This window comes from Microtus oregoni, unplaced genomic scaffold, assembly GCF_018167655.1.
Source record: "Microtus oregoni isolate MIOR12 unplaced genomic scaffold, Mior012 000003F_ref0000135, whole genome shotgun sequence".
NCBI classification, from domain to species: domain Eukaryota; kingdom Metazoa; phylum Chordata; class Mammalia; order Rodentia; family Cricetidae; genus Microtus; species Microtus oregoni.
Window position 1 is genome coordinate 27,354,688 of NW_024543062.1, and position 19,477 is coordinate 27,374,164.

General features: G+C 50.8%; 1 protein-coding gene across 1 annotated transcript; it reads left to right on the top strand.

Moving 5' to 3' along the window:
• The first annotated feature begins 4,220 nt into the window (after window positions 1–4,220).
• On the top strand, window positions 4,221–18,656 carry Hrk (harakiri, BCL2 interacting protein). The gene is made up of 2 exons (XM_041648842.1): window positions 4,221–4,613; window positions 16,887–18,656. The coding sequence occupies exon 1, from the start codon at window positions 4,268–4,270 to the stop codon at window positions 4,544–4,546; it is 279 nt and encodes a 92-aa protein (XP_041504776.1). The 5' UTR covers window positions 4,221–4,267; the 3' UTR covers window positions 4,547–4,613; window positions 16,887–18,656.
• Window positions 18,657–19,477: the final 821 nt, after the last annotated feature.

Genomic DNA, 19,477 nt, shown 5'->3' on the forward strand with positions numbered 1-19,477 from the left:
TGGCTCTCAAACACCAGAGCGAGTAAATCATTTTTTAATCAAAGAAAAGAGCCTACAATCTTTTCCGGTAAAAACAGTGTTGGTTTCTGTAGGAGGTAAGAGAATGGTCTAAGCCAGACACATACATGCATGTACATGCATACATGCACACACACACACGTATCATTGTTTATAATATTTTCACGTGCATCATTGTATGTCTTAGTGTGTGTGTGTGTGTGTGTGTGTGTGTGTGTGTGTGTGTGTGAAGTAGATGCCACATTTGTGCAAGTGTCCACAGAAGCTGGCAGGTATTGGATTCCCTGGACCTGGAGTTACAGGTAGTGATAAGCTGTCAGATATGAGTGTTGGGAACCAAACCTGGATCTTCTTGAAGAGCAGCAAACTTGCCTGACCACTGAGCTCTCTCTCCAGCGCCCCCCCGTGGACATTAAAAGAGGAAAAGACCAACTAAAATGTTTTCTTTCATTCAAATTAGTCAGTCAGAGATTCAGCCAGTCAGTCATTCATTCAGCCAGTCAGCCATTCATTCATTAATTCAGTCAGTCAGTCAGCCATTCATTCATTCAGTCAGTCAGTCATTATCAGTTATCCAGTCAGATGGTCATTCATTCCACCAGCCGTTCATTCATTCATTCACTCACTCAGTCACTATCAGTTAGCCAGTCATTCATTCATTCAGCTAGCCAGTCTTTGTCTCAACAAGCACTTGCCAGCCACACACCCAGCATGACAGGGTCTCACTAAGTTGCTCAGGTTAGGTTTGAACTCACTCTGTAGCCCAAAAAGGTCCTAGCGATGCTTCTGCCTCTGCCTTCTGAGTAGCAGGGATTACAGGCTTCTGCTGTCAGGCCTGGCTCTGTAACACAATTAACAAAAACCCAGAGACAGATATTGGGATTCAACTTGAAGGTCAGAAAAGCCAAACAGCCCAGCCATTGGCTCTTACCTCTACCTCAGTCTGAAATGGCAATCCTGCCTCCAGGAATCTCAGAATGAGACTGTGTGTGAGAGCTGTCTCCTCCTGTTTTATATTCCTCTCTAGGGCTGGGATTAAAGGCGTGTACCACTACTGCCAGATTTCTATGGCAAACTAGTGTGGCTACTGGGATTAAAGGTGTGTGTCACCACTGCCTGGTCTGTAAGGCTGACCAGGGCGGCTGTTTTACTCTCTGACCTTCAGGCAAGCTTTATTTATTAAAATACAAATGAAATATCACTACAAGGATCCTTTATTAAATGAAGCTAGTAAGCTTAGACCCCATGCTAGTGTGGTTGGGGGTGGTTTACAAGATTCCTAAGCCTATGAAGTTGATAGTGATATCTCCACCCCATAGCTAAAGAAATGGATACTTTGACAGGGTCCATCTTGGGGTTCAGTGATTAAGGGTGCTTACCACCAAGGCTGATAACCGGAGTTCAATCCCTGAGACCCACAAGGTAGAAGGAAAGAACTGACTCTTGCAAATTGTTCTCTGACCTCCACATGTACTCCGTGTCACGTGTGTGCACACACACACACACGCACATACACACATGTGCACGCACATGAGAAAAACACAAAGTGGGAGGGGAATAAATTTTTGAAAGGCCACCAGGTACAAAGGGGGACAGGGTAACTGTGTGAGCAAAATTCAGAGAACCTAATTCAGCGATGGGGAGAAAGAGGCCTCCCTTTGACCTCATCTCCCCATAACCCCCTTCTCCTCTTCTCTCCTCTCGACCCCACAGCCAAAGCTGCACTCTCTCTGCTTTAAAAAAAACATCCAAGCTGCTGGGAGCCTACCCAGTGCCACCTTGTGAGTCCAGCGCTTCGAGGGGCAGGCTTCCAAACAGGGCAATAATCGTCCCATTAAAATTAATGTCCATGAAGTGAGCCGTTAAAAGCGTGGAGATTAAAAGGGAGGGGGGACTGTTCAATTTAAATCCAAAGGGCTTTTTAAATAGACACTGTATCTTCAATCTTGGACCACTACACTTGGGCAGTGGTTCAGCTGCCCTTCACGAGGATGGCTGGGATTAGGGAGTGGGAGTCCCAGGAGATGGGGAAGTGGTTCTGGCCAGAAGCAGAGGGGACCAAGGTTTATTTGAGCCCACTTCATGCCAGGCACTTGGCACACAGTTCTTTCATTTAGTTTGGGCCCTGGTCCTGGGAGGGAGGCATTATCAGTCTTACCATGGCTAGGGTTTGGTGCCTGCTACTGGGTGCCCTAGTTCAGGGCCAGCCTTTGCTTTGTAATAACCCCTATCTTGGGCAAGAGGCCTCATGGACCAGGGCCTTGGCTTCCTCATCTTAGAAACAGGGCAGCGACAGATTCTTTCTAGGAGCATAAGCCAGGACTCTGGTGTGCCTGCTGCCACGGAAGGAATTGGGCAGCGTGGGCGATTGTAAGGGAAGATGAACTGAGACTGCGTGAAGGTGAGTCAGGGTCACCAAGAGCACACAGCGTGGCTGCCACGCTCTGAGAGTCAGTTCATCAAGCTGCTAAGAAAGACGCTATGGGGGCTGGCGAGATGGCTCAGAGGTTAAGAGCACTGATCCCTCTTCCAGAGGTCCTGAGTTCAATTCCCAGTAACCAGCAACCACATGGTGACTCACTGCCATCTGTAATGAGATCTGGTGCCCCCTCCTGGTATGCAGGTGCACATGGAAGGAATGTTGTACACATAATAAATAAATAAATCTTTAAAAAAAAAGAAAGAAGCTGTGAACACAGATGAAAGTAAGCCACGCTGAGCATGTCACGCACACTGGTCACTCCAGCACTCAGGAGGATGAGGCAGGAGAGTGTCCAGTTAAATGCCAGTCTGGACCACATAGCAGGACTATGTGAAACAAAACACTAACCATAACAACAACAACAAAATCACAAAAAAGTGAGTTCATAGTTTTATGTCTTTTGGATTGGGTTTTTTTTTCAACACTTAAATTAACTTATTTATCTTTTTATTTTATGTGCATTCATACACACAGCACAGTATGCATCTGGCGATCAGAGGACATGCTGTGGACATCAGTTTTCTCTTTGGATCACGTGAATTCACAGGACTGAACGGCCACGTGGTCATCCCTGACTCTGAGTTTTTTTTAAATATAAGGTTCTCCCTCTGTAGCCCTGGATGGCCTGGAACCACTATGTGAACCTGGTTGGCTTTGAATTTGTGACACCCCTGCCTTTGTAGTGCTGAGACTGGAGGATGACAGTCGGAGCTACTGCACCAAGTTCACGATTATGAGAAATCTTTTCCAAGGGACCAAAGGCCTCGCCAGGCCTTGACAATACTCTGCAGGTCTGAAGGGATGATGGGAAGTCTCTCGAAGGTTCTAAAATCACTGGCTTGGAGGCACCTCCCTGCTCCTTCAGGTCCAAATTCTAGTGGATTTGATGTGGGAGGGGGTGGGTCTCCCTGACACCCTAAGGAGTCCCAAGAACTCTCTAGCTAGTCCGCACCCTCCCCAGTGGACTTTCCAGGTTGGTGAACTAGAGGTCTTCGGGTTAGGTCACCTCACTAGGGGACAAGCTATTGCTTTACAAGGTCCACTACCAACCATAACCTCATTAGGAAAGATAATGTTCACAAAGCAAGCAGGCAATAAGAACTTCTCTCTATAACGGTCCTGGGGCGGGAAGGGGAGAGAGCTCTAGAGTGCAAGGACGACCCATTGGAGTGGGAGTCCAACCGTTCCAGTCCCGGTCGCCTCCCCCGCCCCCACACACACACCTCCATTCCAGGTTTCAGGCTCTCACCCATTGGTGTGCTTAGGTCAGGTCACCAGAAGTGGGTGTGAACGCATATCAGGAGTATGTGCACCGATCCAAAAGCTGACAGGTGCCCCGAAACTGGGCACGTCGACTGGAATCCCCGTCTCCCGTCACCCAAGCCACACAACAGTCCGGGAATCTTTTCGAATAACAGCCGAACTCGCCCGGAGCGCCATTCCCAGTGTACACCGAGCTGGCTTCGGAGGCTGCGTCCGAGCTAGAGCCGCCGGCAACCAGAGAAGCGAGACAGTGGACGCCTCGGGCCAGCATCCCCGAAGTCCCGCGATCCCGCCTGTCCCCGCCCTGCCGGCGTCGCGAGGGTTAAAAGTTACCTCTCGGCTTCTTCTCCTGCACCCCCCCCCCCGCCGGATGATGTAACCCCCTCCCCGCGCCCTCCCCGCCCCTTCCACCATGTGACACTTTAATTAATAATAGCGCCGTCAGCACAACAAACGCGCGGCGCAGGGCGAAACTTGGGGTCCGGGGAGGCTCCTCCGCACGCCATGTGCCCGTGTCCCCGGCATCGCGGCCGCGGGCCTCCGGCCGTGTGCGGTTGCGGCGACGCTCGCCCCGGGCTGCGCTGGGCGGCGGCGCAGGTGACCGCGCTGAGGCTGCAGGCGCTGGGCGACGAGCTGCACCGACGCGCCATGCGGCGCCGCGCACGGCCCCGGGACCCGCTGCCTGCGCTGCTGCCCGCGCTCCGCGCCCGCTGGCCCTGGCTGTGCGCGGCCGCGCAGGTGGCGGCGCTGGCGGCCTGGCTGCTCGGCAGGCGGAGCGCGTAGGCGGCGCGCGCGGGGCCTTCTTGGTAGGGGGGACCGGAGCCGAGACCCAGCCCGGACCGAGCAACAGGTACGCGGACCAGCGGGCGAGCTGGGGAGCTGGCGTGACGGCGGGAGGCAGGGCGCCGCGGCGGGGAACAGCTCGCTCCTCCTCACTTGCCCAGTCCCTCTCAGCCCAGACACTGCTACACGCCGCTTCCCACCCGTTTCTCTCTCTCTCTCTCTCTCTCTCTCTCTCTCTCTCTCTCTCTCTCTCATCTGGCTTCACTCTCTCCTTTCCCACTTCTCTTTCCCTTGTCTATCTCTCCCTTCTTTTTCTACCTTATCCTGTCTTTTTTCAATCTGTTTTCTTTCTCCTTTCTCCCCCTCCTCTGTTGTATACTCTCTCCCCTCCCCTCTCCTCCTCTCCCTCTCCCGTCTTCAGACATTCCTCCTCCCCCTCTCTCCCTCCTCTGTTGTATCTCCACTCCCCTCTCACTCCTTCCTCTCCACTCTCTCCTCTCCCTTTCATCTCTCCTCCTCTCTCCTCCCTCCCTATTTTCTTTCCTCCTCTCCTCTCTGGCTTTAGAAGCCAGGACGGTCGTCACCAGCCCCAGTACACACGCGCAGAGTTACCACACTTGGTCGTAGCTAAAACCCACTCCCTAATTATGCACCTAGAGTCCCCAGTCCCATCCAAGCCACCAGCCATTCCAGGCTTGACCAGGTCTCCAAGCCTCCGCTCTTAACTCCCTTCTCCCCAAGTGTCCTGTCTGCAGTTTTTGAATCCCCATTCTCTGTGATGACCCCTGCCCCCCTCCCATGGAAGTTTCTCACTGGCTGGGTCGTGGTCCTCGATCCCCAAGGTTGGCGCACTTCAGCGTCCCATTTCCCCGGTAACTTTGTTGCTCCTTTTACCGCAAGATGTCGCGGTTTACAGCTTGGCCTCCCGTCACCTCCAGTGTGAAGTGTGAGGTATAGGAGCCTGCTGTGTGCGGTCACAGGGTGCTGAGCGGAGCGTCTCACTTTTGGTGACTGTAGGTGGGTCCTTGGTAAGGGGACCTGCGTGCCAGGCGTTGTGTTAGGCTAATTTGGGGGAAGAAGTATCAGGGTTACCTTCCTACGTTCTTGAGTAGAGAAACTTCAGAGAATGGGTGGTGGGGACGACTAGGTTGACCTCTGAGAGGTGGGTCGGGAGGCGACGATCACAGATGAGGTAACCAGAGACCCGGAGACGTCGCGCTGATCCCAGCCCAGCCCTGCGGGCGCGCAGACACCTTGGAAAGCTGGCGCGCCGCCGCAGGGAGAGGCGGCAGCCGGAGCGTGGGGGGTGGCATCGCCCGGAGAGCTGCGGGGGTGATCGGGGTGTGAGCCGGGAGCGCGGGCGACAGATGTCTCGTGGGCTCGCGCAGCCAGGGCGCTGGCGAAGAGAAGTGTCGCTTCGGGGTGCCCTGAACTCGATTCTCCGTTTCTGGAGGTCTCATGCGCGTCTCCCCTCTGTCCCTCTTTTCAAAAGTACTGCTGCTGCAGAATCCCGGGGGTGGGATCAATATTTTTGAGAAGAGATGGCAGAGCAAAGGTCAGTAGGAAGGGAAGGTAGGCTAGTAGTGAGGGACCTGGGAGGTGGACTCTGGCGTTGTGGGGTACAGGCGGGAAGGCAGAAGTGCTCTGTTACCACCCAGGAGGTCAAAGACCAGGGCTGGAGCGTGTACCCAGGTGTGCATGCATGTCAGGAGCTGGGGTGCTCAGGGACGCCGAAAAAGAGGCGGCGGTCTAGGCGGATCCGTTACTCCAGTCTGCGCCCTGATGAGGGTGAGAAGCTGGGCCACTGGAGCCCGAATGGCAGTCAGGTGGTGGTGGTGATGATTTTCTTGTTTCGGTGTGGATGCCCGCTGCAGGAGCGGTAGCCCAAGTCACCTCAGAACTGACTTTCTTTCTACCCTAGTCTGTTTCTGTCCCGGAGGAAGCACCATGCTGTGCCCTGTCTTAGGGACCCCAAAACACATTCCAGTTCCTGGGTTCTCCTGCCTGCTGCACCTCCCACAACAGCCGCACCCATCAGGGTTCTCACCTCTCTGGTGCTCCTGACCCTGGAGGTACCAGTATTTTCCCTTGCACTGCCTGAAGCCCATGCTGGGGTTCCCCCCTTGGCCTCACCACCTCCTCCCATGACAAGAGGACCAAGCCCATCATTTTCCAGTCTGCCCAAGTTGACTAGAGCAAGGAAAATCAGTCAAGAGAGTAATTGGTTGAATTCTGTACTGGCTGAGGGGCATTCTCCGCTTTACTCAGCTCGGGTGTTGGGAACACTCATGCCTACTTTGTGTATCTGGGTGAGGGCATTGGGCTGGGGGACACCACTCCTAATCTTTCAGGAGCTTAGCTTTAAGCAGGGTCGGTGGTATCAACAAACTTGTTCTGAGCCCCAATTGTGAGCCAGTAACATTTTTTTTCCTCAAAGTTACCAATATGAGGAAGGAAGGAAGGAAGGAAGGAAGACTCAGTTTTTCTGTATGTGAAATGGGAACACTAATAGCTTACAACACAGGTTGGATGAACAGCGTTCCCTGCTTCTGGGCAGCTCTCAGGGTCGGGCTACTGTGTAGCTCAGTGATGGATCATGGAGCATGTGCTTAACATGGATTCAACCCTGGCAGCAAAGTATCAATGACAACAACGAAGTGGCCTCCGATGTGTGCTACCATGACTCTTACTGAGCACTTGACGGCTGGCTCTCTTTCCAACATGGGCCACGTCCTCTCATGTTCATTGCTGGCGAACTGCACCATCCTTTTGGGAAATTTTTATTTCTATTCTATTTATTCATTGTTTGTGGGCATACAAGTGCCAGGCCACAAGGTCAGAGGTCAGAGGACGACTTGGGGGTGTCAGTTCTCTTCTGTGTATGTCCGAGATATCAAACTCAAGTCTGCAGGCTGGGCTGGTGATGTCTTCACCCACCGAGCCCTCTGCCACACCCCTAGCCGGTCTTACTTGGGACGTCAGCTCAGGACAGAGTATGATGATAGAACAGACAAGGCAGTGAGGCTGGGAGCTGGCTCAGTAGTGAAGCATTTTCCGTGCAAGCTTGAGGACCTGCGTTTGGATCCCCTGTGTGTGTACAAACCCTGTGGGGCAGCATGAAGATGTAATCCCAGCTCTGGGGGGAGGGTGGAGTGAGGTAGAGGCAGGTGATCCTGGCCAGCCAGCCTAGCTAAAAGGGGGGGAGAGGTGCAATTGAATCCAAAAAAGATAGAGATTAGTAAAGACACCTGACCTCCACTGACCTCCACCTCTGGCCTCTGCTCCTGCACACATGGGTAAGTTTATCCGAGTTTGCAAGCATAGCGGGTAGGTTTAGGAACCAGAAGGAAGGGTTTGCTCAGCACATAGGAGGTCCCGGGTTCCACCTCTAGCATGGGAGTGGGGTTCCTGGCCTTTGTGGGCAGTGTGACCTCAGGTAAGAGCTGTGGCTGCCAGTAAAGGCTAGCCATCACGTTGGGAGGTGCTCTGACGGTAGCTATTTAAGAGTGGCCAGCGCTGGGCCTGGCTCTCGATTCACTCAGCTTGAAAGTGTCGGGGTCATTCTTTTCACTTCCAGATGGGATAGATGCTCTGAGGTGGAGAGCATTTACCTGAGTCTTTGTAAAGCATGAGGTGACGCTGGAGTTTCCAGTTTGAAGTGATGGCCACCCCTTCCCCCCCTTCTCCACCCCCCCCCCCCCCGCCTGGGGGCTGCAGTGAAGGAGAGGACCTGGTAAAGTAGAGGTGGTAGGGGTGGGAGGGTGCACCTAGGGGGCTAGCGAGGCCCCGAGGAAGAGGGTGAGGTAACCCAGTCAAGGCCCAAAGACACCAGAGAGAAACAAAAGAGATTGTGTAGTGAGTGGGGAGGGAGGGCGCTGGGAGCTGCGGGCCTCTAGAGGGGGAAGGGAGGGGAAAGAGAATATGGGGGCCTGGAATCTGTCTTTAAGAGGGGAACCAGGGGAGGGCAGCAGACTCCTGCTTTGGGACTAGAAGAGGAGGAAAAAGGAGCCTGTGGGCAAAGCGGTCAGCTACAAGGAAGATAATGGGGATGCTTTAAGGAATTAATGCTGGGCTGGTTGACCAGCTAGACAGGGCAGTTTGGGAATTAAGTGGTTAAATCTGGAGGTGCCTCCCAGCATTCACCAGGATTATGAGGTCAGCCCCAGGCTCTTACTTGGCAGGGGAGGGAGACAGTTGCTGCAGGCGACAGATGTTAAGGATGAACTCCGGGGAAGGGGCCAGATGTGCAGGACAGCAGCAGCCTTCTGGCCACACGGTCCCTGTCTGAAACCTTCGCTTGCCTAATGCGAGGGCGATGTGTGTACAAGTGCCAGAATTAGCCACGGAAGTAGAAGCGCTTCACTGGATAATTAAAGATGTCCCAGATGCAGCTAGGTGGGTCCAGCCTTCCCACCACTAAGTTTTAAAAAGCCAGGCTCCTTGGGAGGCAGGAAGGGAAGTCGGCTTTGTTTCCCTCCGCTAATGTTTGTGTGACCCAGCACCATTCAGCCCCCAGAGACTTACCGGTCCCTGCTGAACAGCTATGCGCCGAGGAAACGCATCCTATTTGGTTTTTCCCACAGCCACTTTCTCTGATTTTCTACCACTATTCATGTTTGTATCAGTAGAATTCTGTGGTGCTGAGCATGGAATCCAGAGCCTCGGCTGTGCCAGGCACCTGCTCTATCCATTCCTGAATAAGTGACCACTTCACACCTGCTGTAGAACCAGAAATCCCCGACGTCATGGAAACCGTATTCTATATATTAAAAAAAGTTTGCATGCGTGCACGCAGTGTTTGTGTGTTTATATGTATGTGCACGTGTGTGTGTGTCCCCACAGCCTAGGTGTAGAGGTCAGAAACCAACCTGCTGGAATCAGTTCTCTCCTGGGGATCAAACTCCGGGCCCCCAGCCTGGTGGCAAGTACCTTTACCCGCTAAGCCATTTCGCTGGCCCACCCTTGTGATACTTCAGGGTTGATTAGACCTGCAGCCTATGGCTTTCCTCATCTGTGTTCCCTACCCACCGCTGTTGGCTGTCCAGGTGTTTGTGGCATGGTGAGGAACACCCAGTGGCCCTGCTCTGTCCAGACCGGACTTTAAAATGACCACGTTTTTAAGAGTAGAACTCTGGTAGGGAAGTGCTTGTCACCATTCGTGTACTAACCTTTTTGTTTTGTTTTGTTTTCCAAGACAGGCTTTCTCTGTGTAGTCTTGGCTGTCCTGGAACTTACTCTGTAGACCAGGCTGGCCTTGAACTCACAGAGATCCACCTGCCTCCGCCTCCCCGAGTGCTGGGATTAAAGGCGTGCGCCACCACCACCTGGCAACATTTGTGTATGACAGAGACTGTCTAGAAAATGAAAGCTCATGGTAAAGACTCAAAGGAACCTTCTAGATTCTAGGTCTAGAAGACATGAGTATGTGCCTAGCATCTAGATATACGCTGTCATTCACCCGGTCTCTTACCACTTTCCTTCCTCTGTGAGAAGATGGAGCCTGGATACATCACTGCCTGTCAGCTTGACTCTGGAGCTGGCTGCTCCCATCCCTAGCTGAATCTTTCTTTCTATTTGTCTTTTTGAGTCAGAGTCTCATTGTGTAACCCTGGCTAGCATGCAACTCTCTATAGACCACACTGGCCTCAAACTCCTAGAGATCTGCCTGTCTCTGCTGCCCAGGGCTTGCCTTCCTCTGGAATGTTCTTCATGATCTATACCTCTTGTCAATGAGGAGTGCAGATAACTCCAAGTCTTGGCCACCTCCCTAAAATCATGGAGTGTTTCCCGGGGTATCTAGCCCCTAGGCCAGGACTCATGTCTATCATTACAGTCTTGGCTGTGGTGCTTGGGACTTCATGAACCGTGCAGGGTGCTACTGTGCTAGCAATGGGAAAATGGCTTTTAGTGGAGTGACTTCTGATCTTTAGTGGGGACAGTGTGAGCCCAATGAAATGGAGTCCAGAAGAACTGCTATTTTGAAAACCAGCCTAGACTTAAAAATACAGCCTATAGGGGGTGGGGATACAGCTCAGTGAATGGAGTGTTTACTACCCAAACCAGAGGACCTGCATTTGGATCCCATATAAAAGCCAGGCTTTGCACAAATGCCAGAAATCTCAGAGCTGGGGAGGCAGAGACAGGCAGATCTCTGGAGCTCACTGACCACCCAGCCAAACTGGCAACTCAGTCAGGTTCAGTGAGACCCTGTCTCAAAAAACTAAGGTGGAGAGGAAGTGAAGACACCTGACATTGACCCCTCTGGCCTCATAAACATACAGTACCCACACAAAGACACACACACACACACCAAACAAAACAGAAAAAAACAAAAGAAACACTGCCTTTTGGCAGACCGTGGACTTATCAGTTCTGACTTCACCATTAAGAATATTGACCCAGGCCGGGCGGTGGTGGCGCACGCCTTTAATCCCAGCACTCGGGAGGCAGAGGCAGGTGGATCTCTGGGAGTTCGAGGCCAGCCTGGTCTACAAGAGCTAGTTCCGAGACAAGCTACAGAGAAACCCTGTCTCGAAAAACAAAACAAAACAAAAAAAGAATATTGACCCATATTTCGTGCCTGAGGGAGAGCAGTGGGGGACACGAATCCTGGAGTCAGAGTGACTTCACATAAAGACTCTACCTGCCGTTTATCAGCTGTGTGGCCCTGAGCACATCCATTTGCCTCCCAGGGTGCTCCTCTGTGAACTGGAATCACAATGATACCTGCACCCATGGGTCCTGTCTAGTGAGGGCCTGGCTCCACGTCACCCAAGCTGTGAGAACCCGCCCTGTGTGTCTGGCCTCGGGAGACAGGCTGATCTAAGCTGCTGTGCATAGCCTGGCATGGATGTGCCTTGGAGTTGGACAGTTTGGGGTTTCGTGCTGCTTTCCTTTGGGGTCAGAGGTCAGCCTGTGTGCCACATTCATGGTGTGGTGTGGGGAAGAACACTAAGGACTTCTTTGTTCTGTTTTTCAAGACAGTGTTTCTCTGTGCAACAGTCTTGCCTATTCTGGAACTCTCTTTGTAGACCAGGTTGGCCTTGAACTCACTGAGATGTGCCTGCCTCTGCTTTCCGAGCGCTGGGATTAAAGGCGTGAGCCACCACCACCTGGCAGCATTTGTGTATGACAGAGACTGTCTAGAAAATGAAAGCTCATGGTAAAGACTCAAAGGAACCTGTACCTTGCAGATGGGGAAAGTGAGGCTCAGAGGAAACCCATGGTGGTAAAACGTGGTTAGCTTAAAAACCAGGTAGCTGTTCCTCATAACGTGGGTTGAGTGTGGGAAACCTCCACGGGAAACAAAGACTCAGTTTGCGACCTCCATGGGGAACACAGCCTCAGTTTGCAACCTCCACGGGGAACACAGCCTCAGTTTTGATTTAGGATTTCCCTGAAGCACTTACGAAGCAGGCATTCTCCTGCAGTTTTTCTTAAAAATATGGAAAGTTTTAGCAACATTCTCTATGCCCACGTGACAGTAAGACCCCTGTATGTTACAAACCCATCCATACCACAGCTCATCCCGGCTTACCAAAGGAGGGTCAATGAGTTTCAGTGCATACCTGTGGGATCCTCCCTGGCAGCCCTCACTCCACCTGGAAGTTCCTCCTCCCTCCATCTGGAAGCCCTCCCTCCAGCCCACACACACCTGTGTAGATCCCACTTTAAGCGCCTGAGCTCATCCATTGAGATCTTCCCCCTGTGGGACTGGAAGATGGGCATCAGGCTTTTCAATGGCTGCACTCCGTTCCTTTGTTTGCACGAACCACCACTTGCTTATCTAGTCACCTTCTCAGTGAGCATCCACCCTGTCCACTTAGTAACCCTAGAAACCAGCTTGCAGTGAACATTTTTTTTTTTGGACACCTTCCAAGCAAAATGCCTAGTTCTCAGAGGTGACACCATCACGCCAAAACAAGTCCATATTATAACACCTAGCACACACAGACACAGTCATCCTGACATCGGACAGTCCCTGTCTGTCCCTGTTGGGCTTGGTGGCACACAGCTGTGGTCTATGCTCAGGAGTGTGAGGCAGGAGGATGGCTTAAAAGACAGGAATCCGAGACTAGCCTGAACAGCAGAACAAGACTCTGTCTCAAAAAGAGAAAAGTATGCCCGGCTTACTTGGGTTTGCTCCTATGTTGAGCGAGCCCTTCTGAAAGTCAGTTGTTGGGCTGTGGCAGTGGCAGAAGCTATGGTTGCTTTAGTCTCCTCATACACTAGTCAGTGACCTCATAGGCTGTGTCAATACCTAATGACCGCCAGCAGGGGCCAGGCCAAGAGGACACCCTTCCCAGCGGTTTACCAGTCCCATTGGCTCCCCTCAGCCTCCAGCAGGAACAACTCAGACGAAGACTGAAGTGAGAACCCTCTAGAGCAATCTTCCATCTTCAAGGATGCTGCCCCAAAGAGCTCCTCAGTCCCTGCACCAGGAGCGCTGTCTCGCTCCATCCACGTCAAGCTGCTGGGAACTGGCATGCTCCACGTTCGCCAGAGCGCAGCAGATGCAGAATTCAACACCAGGCTGGGCTCTAGAGACAGAATGATAGATAAGAAAGAAAATGTTGGGCGGTGGGGGTGCACGCCTTTAATTCCAGCACTTGGGAGGCAGAGGCAGGCGGATCTCTGTGAGTTCGAAGCCAGCCCTAATCTACAAAGCGAGTTCCAGGACAGCCAGGGCTGTTACACAGAGAAACTCTGTCTTGAAAAAACAAAAACAAACAAACAGCAAAGAAAAAGAAGGAAAGAACAAAAAGACAGAGTTGGTAAATGCACATTAAAGATCCCAGACAGAACTAACTTTAGTGCCTGTCTGGGCAAGGGAGATTCAAAACTTACAACATCTGTCCTTCTGCCAAATTAGACATACATGTATTAGACCATGTTTGTCACTTAGCTGGACAATTTGAGCACCCCTAATCTAAAAATATGAACTTTAAAACGTGTGTGTGTGTGTGTGTGTGTGTGTGTGTGTGTGTGTGTGTAAGTTCATCTGTGTGCACATGGCTCAAGGTTAATGTTGGGTGTCTTCCTCCATCTCTCTCCACCTCATGTACGGAAGCATATGCTTGAATCCAGAACTCACCAGCTCCTGCTAGTATGGTTGGCCAGCTTGCTCTGGGGATCCCATCTCTGCGTAAGCACAAGAAATACAATTAGAGTTCCATACTCCTTTGGCTTTTTAATTTTAAACAAAACTAAATATTTTTTAACATGTTTACTATTTTTATGTCTATGGGTGTTTTGCCTGCCAGTACCCAAGGGTTCATGATTGTTGTGAGCTGCCAAGTGAAAGCTGGGAATTGAACATGGGTTTTCTAGAAGAGCAACAATTGCTCTGAACCACTGAGACATCTCTCCATCTCCCACACTCCCCAACACTTCAATACCAAGCATTTCAGATAAAGAATACTGAAGTGTGTGTGTGTGTGTGTGTGTGTGTGCATGTGTGTGTCTACAAACATACTCATGAAAGGAGAAAGAAACCTTAATGTTTAACCTACCACTCTTTTCAGTTCAGACCCACAACATTGTCTTGGCATGTTTACTTTTTGTGGTGTTGGGGATGGAAGCCAGGGCCTAACTATTCCAGTGAGCCCAAGCTCAGCTCTAGTACCATGGAGTTTTTGTCTGTCTTCTGTCTTGTCTATGTTTTCTTTTATTTATTTATTTATTTATTTATTTATTTATTTATTTATTATGTATACAACATTCTGTCTGTGTGTATGCCTGCAGGCCAGAAGAGGGCACCAGACCTCATTAAAGATGGTTGTGAGCCACCATGTGGTTGCTGGGAATTGAACTCAGGACCTTTGGAAGAGCAGGCAATGCTCTTACCCTCTGAGCCATCTCTCCAGCCCCTGTGTTTCTTTTTTGAGACAAGATTCAGCTGGCGTGGAAGTCACAGAGACCCACCGGCCTCTGCCTCCTGAGTGTTGGGGCCAAAGGTGTGTGCCATCAGGCTCCACCTCACTTTGTATCTTTCTAACCCACACATAGTTTAGTTTGCCAATCCAACCTCCTATTGGGGAACACTTGAGTCCTTTCAAGTGGCTGCTGAGGTCACAGAGCAAGCTGGAAGTGGGTCTTTGGGCACATCTGTGGGATTTGTTCTGCAAGTGAGATCTGCAAACCTCAAAAAAACCAAAAAAGCAAAAGCAAAACAAAAACAAAAAACAAGAGCAACAACAATGCATATCCAGGCCAGCCCCGACTGTGGGACTTGGTCACATGGAGGCTGCAGTGTGAGGAACACATTAGCGGTTCACACGCTTGTTTGTGGGGCTCATATCTGTGGGTATCACTCAGCAAACAGTGCTTCAGCGGGCCCTAGTGCTGTTCCCTTTGGCAGCTGCAGGGATGTGGCTTGGATGCATCCCCCAAGGCTGAGCGTTTAAAAGGCTTATTTTCACTCTGTTGTGCTACCTCAAGGTGGTAGAGCCTTTAAGCTTTGGTGCAAAGTCTTTCTGTCACAGGAAGTGTACCCTGGAGGGTATTGGGACCTCGGGTTCTTCCTCTTTTGCTTCCTGGTCAGCATGAGGAGAGCAGCTTTATAGTATCCCACGTCCCAGCCTCAAAGGAATAAAGTCAACCTCTCTCTTGATCATCACCTCTGGTATTTTGTTACAGCAACGGAAAGCTGACTAACAAACCCAGGAAACCCTTAGATTCTTTCTATGCTCAGTGATTTACAGGTAGGACAGGCAAGTTGCTGGCTACCTAGAAAGAAAACTAACTGCCTTCTTTTGGGATCAAAGGGGATGACAGTTTTGAAAGTAACGTCTCCTCTCTTTGGGAGCCATGGTTGTCCTCCCTTCGCCAGCTGCATTCAGCTAACATCCGAGGCGACCCCAGTTCCTGGTGCTTTCCCATGCGGAGTCCTCTGGTTGCTCCAGTTCACTTTAATGATCCGTTCTATAGATGGAAAGACCATGCTTGTGTCTCAAGGCTCAGAAGCTGATCAAGAACCATTTTCTGGGGAGACTACAGCCCAAGGGGGAAGCCTACTGTTACTGTTTCTCTAAATAGCCACGTTCTCAAACTGCCCTCTAAACACTTGAGTTTATACCAACAGATTGGTGCTGCCTCCAGCCCTCATCAGAGAATCTTCTCACAGTAGCAGGTGGGGTTGACCGGGAGCTAGTTTTTGATGTTTGGGGCATGTGCTCGCTCACTTGTCGGCTAGCTCTGTTTCTTCCCACATACCCAGACTTGAGAGTCTCATTGTACCCTGGCTAGGTCCTTGGAATCCCACCCTCAGTCGGGCTCTCTCTCAGGCAGCTATGTGCTTCCTCTGCTTGGGCTGCCATAGCCCATGTTTCCCCAGACTGCACCTGCTCTTTGAGAGAGATATTACGAACTTCTTCCCCTCTGCCCCTGATGGCTCCAGAAGGTCCCATGAGCAAGGGGCACAGCAGTGGCTCATAGAACACAGCACTGGGGTGTGCGTGGGTATGAAAGAATGAGTTAGAAAACTAAATTGTCCCCAACTCTGTCTGGAATATGGGGGTGGAGGTGTGAGAAGAGTAGATGAATAACCTGTTCGCAAACAGGGAAAGGTAATGACCCTCTAGATTTTCATTGTTCCATCTACCTACCGACCACCTACCTACCGACCTCCTACCTACCGACCTCCTTCCTACCGACCACCTACCTACCGACCTCCCTCCCTCACATCCATCATTTACTGGTGACTTACCTATCAATCATCTATCTGTTATTTATCTGTTACTATTTATAAACTTATTTAATTTTGGTACAGAGAATGGTATTTACCTTCAGGGCCAAAATTCATCAAACCAGACAAGGTCCTATGTGGTCACATGGACTAGCCTGGAAGTTCCTAGTTTCTAGGACTGGCCAAGGATGACCTTGTTTTCCTGATTCACCTGGCACCACCTTCCCAGAGCTTGAACTGCAGGCATGCAAGACCATGTGTGGTTTACTGCAATGCTGGGGATGGATGGAACCAGAAGTTTCTTGCATGCTAGGCTACAAGAGTTTCTCAAACCACGCCTGGCTCAAATTCTGTTTTTAAACACAGATGATGCCCATATAAATGTACAGGTCTGAAAGCGTGTGTGTGTGTGTGTGTGTGTGTGTGTGTGTGTGCAGGGGTAATGGTATGTGCACTCCAGGAAGGAAGGCTTGCTACTATCACACAGACAGAGCCTCTGGGACTGTGAGAAGAGCCCTGGTCTGGCTTTGGAAAGCCCTCTCCCCACAAGTCAGAACTTTGTGTTGCAAGGCCCCCTCTGCCCCTCCCCAGGTGCACAGACATCACCTGGGAAGCTGACTGCACTGACAGAAAAACAAATCTTTATTTCCATAGGTTGGCGAAACCCTGTATCCTTGGAGGAAGCTGGTTCCCATTTTCCTGAGCGGGGAGCCTGGACCTTGGAAGGAAGCCGAGCGGAAAGACCCACCCAGAGCTGATGGTGGAAACACGGACTGAGGAAGCCCCCGGGAAGTCCAGCTGCAGAGATAGCCACCCCGATGCTATTTACATATAGCTATACATATATATATATATATACACACACACACACACAAAGGAGAAAATACAAAATTCTGTATCTGTGCATGCCTGCGGGGCATGTGGTCCCTCCCCTTTCCGCACCTTGCAATGTGAACTTTGAGACTTTGTAATGTCTGGGGCAGCAGGGGAGACAGATGCTTGCTGCTCTGTGTGTGCTGGAAACTTACAAGGACTGGTGGGATCAGCCTCAGCATGGACCAACTGCCCAGCACAGATGTTGGCGTGGAGTAGTGGGAACTCTGCCAAAGGCAAGATGGACAAAAACAAAGGGGATGTGGGGCCCGTTTTGTTGGGTGCAGCCTGGGGGTCCCTCTCCATTTCTTGACATGTCCTAGTCTCTCTCTGTGTCCCTATCTAGACAGCTGTCACGGTTGCAGCCAGAGAAACGGGATGTCCTTTTCTTTTCCTACCTATCTGGTGTGTGTGGTGCTGAACTTCAAATTCTCTTGGTGCTAAGTGTGTCCTTGGCGTGGTCAGAGTCTTAACTGACAGACCCAGAAGGCCAGGGGATGACAGGTTTCTATTTTGCTCTTTGAATATCCTCTTTTTTTTAAGGGCCAAGTGATGAGTGCCACTGGGGAGTCTTTCTATGGGGGAGCAGGGAAGGCTCACAGGGGTTTAGGAGCAAACCCCGGGGTGCCTGGGAAGGAGGAGGGGCGAGCCTGGTTGCAGAAGCTGCTTAGGAGTTGGCAGTTCCCTCCTCCCCCTGCAGCAATACCCTGGGAGATTGCTGTGGCCTCCCCCACTTCGTGAGGGGATTCAGGGCTTAGGTTTTATAAAGAGCCAAGAAATGGCTTCGTTCTGACAGAGGAGCGTGATTTACAAGCAGGGGATGTTGGGGAGGGGGCGGACCTTTTAAATGGAATGTCCGATTCCCCTGCTCCCCAAACACACATAGGATAAGCTACTGTTTTCAGAAGTTTCTCGAAGGGCTAATATAAATAAATAAATAGATATATAAATACATATATTATATATATAAAATGAAGCTGTGTGCTTGACTGATATTTGACTGCAAGGGCTCACTGCTTCAGAAGTGATGATTAATTTTTGCTTTCATTTTTTTAAAAAAAGATTCCAACAGAAACAGGTATTATTCCTCTGCATGGATACTTTATTGCCTCTATTGTGATCTTCGTGGTTGAGTTGGTGAGGGAGCCTGCTGTGGGCTCAGTGAGACAGTTACTCTTATTTTTAATTTTTGAGACAAGGTCTGGTGCTGGAGACCAGGCTGACCTCCGATCTTGAGCCCCCTGCCTTGGCATCTGGCATTTGGGACACTGCCTGCCAGGGGGACAGTCATTTTCCCCTGGCTGAATTTGCAGGTCGCTTGCCTGGTGCCTGGGGACCAGGGGTCTGCTAGGAAGCATCAGTTATTAGGGTGCACAGGGCTACAAGGGAAATGGTCCCGGTCAATTATGCTGAGTGTGATCAGCTCCTAAAGTACACACCCTCTCAGTCCGGTGACAACGGGCTCCTTTCATTCATTTTTCCTTCTCCATATTGAATCCATGCCTTACAGTTCTCTAAATAACCCATTAAAGAAAAATGCAACTGAGAACTCAATGCTGAAGCCTCCCCCCCCCCCCCCCCCCCGCCAACCCCTTAACTGCCAGAATTGAAATCAGCAAAGGAAAAAAAAATAACAAAGAGTTTATTTGGCAGGGAGGCAGCAGGCAGCATGCCGAGCCCTCCTCACCAAGCCGGAATTACACAGAATCTGGAAAACACTCTCTGTATTTAGTCCCTTTCTGAGCAAGGAACAGAGTCCTTGCAAAGCATCCAGGGAAGGTGCTCGCTATGGTGGGAATCAGGGGTGTCAGGCTCTTTAAAGAGATATTGTCAAGATCGCAGTGGGGACTTGCTAACCTCAGAGAGACCCAGCATAAGGGTGAGAGGTCATAGAATACCTCCCTTTTTGTGTTTTGCTTTTGAGCCTGACATTGCCTGTTAGCATAGGCTATCTCTCTGGAGGATTTGAACTCCAAACACAGGAGTTGGCATCTCCAATGATTTTCATTTCAATGAAGCTGTGCTGCTGAGAGAACCTGGGCACCCATGACCTTGCGATGGAACTTTCCAGCCAAACCCTCTGTAAATATTCTCCGGTAGTAATGGAAACCATGTATTTATCGAAAGGAGGGTAGGGTGGGGGAGGGGGAGCTTGGCTCACACGCTGTTCATTCGAGTGCGCTTCTTCTTTGCCCCGAATTTGATGGGGTTGTTTTTAAATGCTGTTTTTATAGGAGATTTGACTTCTTGATGGACATTTGTATTAGGATACTGAAGCATGCTAGCCATGTCTGTTGTCTCCACTGTCTCTGATGTGATGTTACTTGGACTGCATGAGATAGTGGGATGGGCTTTTTGTTGATGGTGTTATT